This window comes from Polyodon spathula, chromosome 2 (assembly GCF_017654505.1).
Source record: "Polyodon spathula isolate WHYD16114869_AA chromosome 2, ASM1765450v1, whole genome shotgun sequence".
Lineage (NCBI taxonomy): Eukaryota > Metazoa > Chordata > Actinopteri > Acipenseriformes > Polyodontidae > Polyodon > Polyodon spathula.
Genome location: NC_054535.1, coordinates 46,905,447 through 46,910,379, shown reverse-complemented (window position 1 = coordinate 46,910,379; position 4,933 = coordinate 46,905,447). Strand labels below are relative to the sequence as shown.

Here is a 4,933-nt window from a genome sequence, read left to right as displayed (position 1 = left end):
TAGCATACTGTCCATTGTATTCAAAGGCTGAAGTTACAAAGTTGTGTTCTAAACCTTTTGGGTTTTTTTTTTTTTGTTTTTTTTGTTTGTTTGTTTTGTTTTTGCTTTGTTGTTGCTTTGGTTTAATTCTATTATGAATAGAATTAACCAGCCAATCCTGAAAGGGCAGCTTTTGGCAATTAGTAATGCGAACCTCAAGCAGTTTCTTTTTTTTTTTTTTTTTTTTTTTTTCTTTTTTTTCTACTACGGCCCTCCTACACTATGATCTGATTGGCCAAAATACGTTTTGACGACATATATGAACACAAGCTGCTCTAAAGATGAAGCTGCGACATGGAGATCAAACTAAGAAATTCTTCCAGCGTTTAACAGTGAAACTAGACATTGCAGACAGACAGGCAAAAATGGATTCGTGAGATTACTGACTTTCCAACGTACAGGGACTTTTAAAAATAAAATCTGGTTTCCAGCTCCAAAGAAAATGGTTTCCAGATCTAATGAATGCTTCTGTTAAGAAGGGAGAGATTTTTAAAGAATTTAACTGGACAATGGAGTAAACTAATTGTAAGTACCGCAACCCTCTGCACTATATGTGAACACATTTTTTACTTTCTGTTTATTGCTGCATCAACCAAAGACGTTACCTGGAAATACATTCATTGTCCCCAGCATAGCCTACCGGTGCAATTCTTTTGTACTGTTGTGCTTTATTTGTAACAGCTAGCGGGCTAGTTGCATTTATATTATCTTAATACATGTTTATATGAAAGTGACATTATTTATTTGGACATTTGCTGAATATCTGAACTACACATTTATGGAGTTTGTTTTTCCTAGACCTTTTGGTGGCAAATTAATTTGAAAAACAGAAAAGCTGAAACATATCACGTAGTTCTTACTAAACAGCTGGACTGTATTAGAATGAGTTTAGTTGGAGGATTCCCACACCACCCGGTGGTACACCACGATGGTTACTCTTTTGCCGCTGCAGCAGCAGCTAGTCGCTGCCACGAAGAAAACCCATACTTCCATGGGTGGCTCATTAGTCACCCGGAGATGTCTCCCCCAGATTACAGTATGGCACCGTCTTATAGTCCCGAATACGCCAACAGTGCTGTCGGGCTTGATCACTCACACTATGGGGGAGTCCCTGCTCCAGGAACAGTTGGGATCGGGCCCCGTCCAGTGAAGCGCAGAGGTACGGCCAACCGCAAGGAAAGACGCAGGACTATAAGCATTAACAGCGCTTTCGCTGAGCTCCGGGAGTGCATTCCAAATGTGCCGGCTGACACAAAACTGTCCAAAATCAAAACTCTTCGCTTGGCCACCAGCTATATCGCCTACCTCATGGACCTACTTGCCAAAGACGATCAGAACGGAGAGGCAGAGGCCTTCAAGGCAGAGTTCAAAAAGACAGATATGAAAGAAGAAAAGAGAAAGAAAGAACTGGTAAGCCATTGTGAAGTTTTTTTTTTCTGTTTATTATTTTAGATTTCATCTTTAATATAAACTATACAAAGTTTTTTTGTAACTAAAACAAGGCACAGAATACACTGTTCAAAGTCCGGTCAGTCTATAATTTTAGGAATAGTGATGTGATCAGTTGTACTAAATTGCCTATTCCCTTATGTCTGTTACATTAGTTTTTATTGGAAAACTGTTACCTGTTAAAATGTAAATAAAGTGAATGCAACATTAACATTGCTCATGCACAATTCTGTAAAACATATTATATTTTCAAATTGTTTTTATTACCTTAAGCCTAGGCTACAGTATGATTTATGTAAAAAATAAATAAATAAATAAATAAATCGGTTGAGTAGCATAGCCTCCATATTATTATAACACACACACACACACACACACACACACACACACACACACACACACACACACACACACACACACACACACACACACACAATTTATGGAAGGCTAAATATCAGTATGAATTTTGTTAACAAGAAAGTTTCCACTGTTGATTAATTACTACTTTGCATGAAATAGTTAGGTGGAATATAATTTTATTATTTCAAATTGAGAAAAAAAAAAAAAAAAACGCATTAATAAAGTGTGATGGGTTTGCGTTATTCGTAATGCAATAATTACGATTAAAACTTCCCATTAACAAATACAGACGTTCAACGCTGCCGCCGTGGAAACTTGGGCCTTCGGCGTTGCACTCAGTTGTCACGCAGCAGAAATGTATTACTGTTATACTGTGTGTTTCCTAAGTACGAAATAATTCTAAAAACATACTTAATTGTCTTCAACAGAATGAGGTTTTGAAGGGTTCAACAAGCAACAACGACAAGAAAACGAAAGGAAGAACTGGCTGGCCACAGCATGTCTGGGCTTTGGAACTCAAACATTGAAGCTTTCCATTTTAAAGACATAAGAGAAATGCTTCGAATGCCTTTAATATATACCCGATAAACTATATTTTTCGGAACAATTATACTTATTTATGTGCAATTTCCCGCCCTGAACGGAAAGGATATTTGAAGAACAGCATTCAGTTTTTAAGTGGAGGAAACCGATTTGGTAATGGATCGTGTCGTCTCCTATGTTGTGAATGTTTGTTTCGTTGCTTTAAATGTACAAAAGAAAGGTAGAACAGTTTGGTATGATTGTTTGTGAAGTGTAATTTGCAAAGTTGGCTCTTCGTTTGGATATACATATTGGTGGAGTGTTATTGTTATGTTACCAGATGCAGTTCTATTATGTTTCATTTGGAGATGTTAAGTGTGATGTTGTCATTTTTGTGGTCGTCCAGTATTTGATGATGTTTTCGAACAGCTGTTTAGTCTGTGCACTTCCGTCCAGAAAAGTGGAGTTTTAATAATATTGGAGATGTAAACAGTGTAATTAATTCAATAAACCACTGTGTTTTTATAAACAAAGCCTGAACACTTGTTTTTTTTTTTTATGTTATAAACAAATTAAGCAATTTTGATCAACTGTTAAAACATGAATTTAAAAAAAAAAAAAAACGTTTTTGAATAATACCGGCAAGAATTATGAATTCTGTTTTCATACTAAGCATAATGAAAAAATAAAGTGTAAATACAATTTCATAAAATTGTAACAACAACAACAAAAGTTTCCCTTTATAATATTTCCATGCGTCACATGCAGTTTTGTATCTATTATATTTGAACAGTACTCAGCTGGGATGTCCTGAGTCAGATCATTAAAAACAAAATCATTCAAAAAGGACATTCGTTTTTATAATGTTGGGGAGAAGGTGTACGGTAACATAATTGTTCGTTTAACATGTCATTTTACCTCTAATAGGAAACAGCTAATATATGAGCGAAATATGTATTTGAATGGATATAAGATTTACAACGTGTTAACCAACCAAATATTAACTTTGTGGTCAAAACCAGTGGTCAGCAAAATTCTCAAGGCCTAATGGATTATAATAATCTACAATATATATATATATATATATATATATATATATATATATAATATATATATATATATATATATATATATATATATATATATATATATATATACACACACACACACACACACACACATTGGACTTAAACGTGCGACATCCATAGTACTTCATTAAAAATGTAAAATATAGATTTGGAGAAGGAAGGTTATTTCCACCACATAAAATAATTCATTATTTATTTACAAGGAATACAGCATATATGTATTTACTACATACATAAACAGTAGTATAAATTATTACTTCTAAAGCACACACATCAGGTGTTGTGCATTGTTCGAGGTGAACTCAAACAGGATTTATTTCGGTTTTATGCTAGGTAATCTGTGCACTTACTTCGTATGTGTTTATTTGACAGATACAGAAAATAGGTTGTTTCCGTAAAAAACAAAACAAAAAAAAAAAAAACTTTAAAACATAAAATGGTTCATTTAAGTAGCAAATCGTTGAAATGAAAAGTAAAATACATGTATAGGTCCATAATTAAAGTGGAATTCAAATTTTTATGGTCTGTGATGTAATTTGCTACATATTTTTGAAATTTTACTCATAAAAATTATGTGTTAAATGATGTCTTCAATTATTATAGAAACACTTTGTATCACATTTAGGCTTTTTTTTAAATTTATTTTTTTGTGCGTTGGGCCAAAAATTGTACTTGTCAGTTATTAACGTGTTTAAATTTCTGCGTCACTATGCAAATCAAGCTCGGGGAAGAAAAAAAAAAATACAGCACCATGTTGTTTTGGGGGCCCCGTCGACCCTACAGAAAGATAAGAAAATTCTAACACCTCCGACATATCTCTGACAATATCAAAGTTGAAGGGCTATCGAAACGATGCAAACGTGGCCTCCCCTTTTTATTCCGATGTCTTAACGTCTGAGAGGTTTTTCAATTGTCTATCGTGATACTCAGATTTGCATGTTTAAGCAAAACTCTCTTTCAGACTCATAATTGTAATCATATTATTTTTTATATATGGCTTAGATTTATTTATTTGTTTATTTTTATTTTTATGAAATGGATGGCCGGCAGCGTGTGACGAACATTATTTGAAGTGATGAAGTTCGTTTTATTAAAGTAACATTTTGTTTTTTTTTTTTTTATTTTATTTTATTTGTAAAATAATAGAGCTAAGATAGTATATTTAGTTGCATCTTAATGTGTAGTTTAAAAAAAAAAAAAGACTAATCTCTCTTGAGTTAAATCACAAGAGCCCCAGACAAGTCGGAGCCTACAAAAATGTAGGTTTTGACCTTAAAAGCTAAATGGTGAAGCAACACTGTGTAAAACGTAAGTTAACAGTGGATTGGCATGTCAATATCATGGAGTTCCACAAGAAGCAAATCTGGATAACATATTTAACACTAAAAATACTTATTTGTCTCCCTTTTCCATCCAATTGCGCTCTCGGTGTACCAGGTAAATTCAGTTTTAAAACTGTCTGGTGGATCTTTTAA

At 33.7% G+C, this 4,933-nt stretch overlaps 1 protein-coding gene across 1 annotated transcript; it reads left to right on the top strand.

Annotated features, from left to right (window-relative positions):
* Nucleotides 1-321: 321 nt before the first annotated feature.
* On the top strand, nt 322-2,899 carry LOC121297295 (heart- and neural crest derivatives-expressed protein 2-like). The gene is made up of 2 exons (XM_041223538.1): nt 322-1,449; nt 2,277-2,899. Exons 1-2 carry the CDS (start codon nt 922-924, stop codon nt 2,373-2,375), a joined length of 627 nt encoding a protein of 208 aa, XP_041079472.1. The 5' UTR covers nt 322-921; the 3' UTR covers nt 2,376-2,899.
* The last annotated feature ends 2,034 nt before the right edge of the window (nt 2,900-4,933 follow it).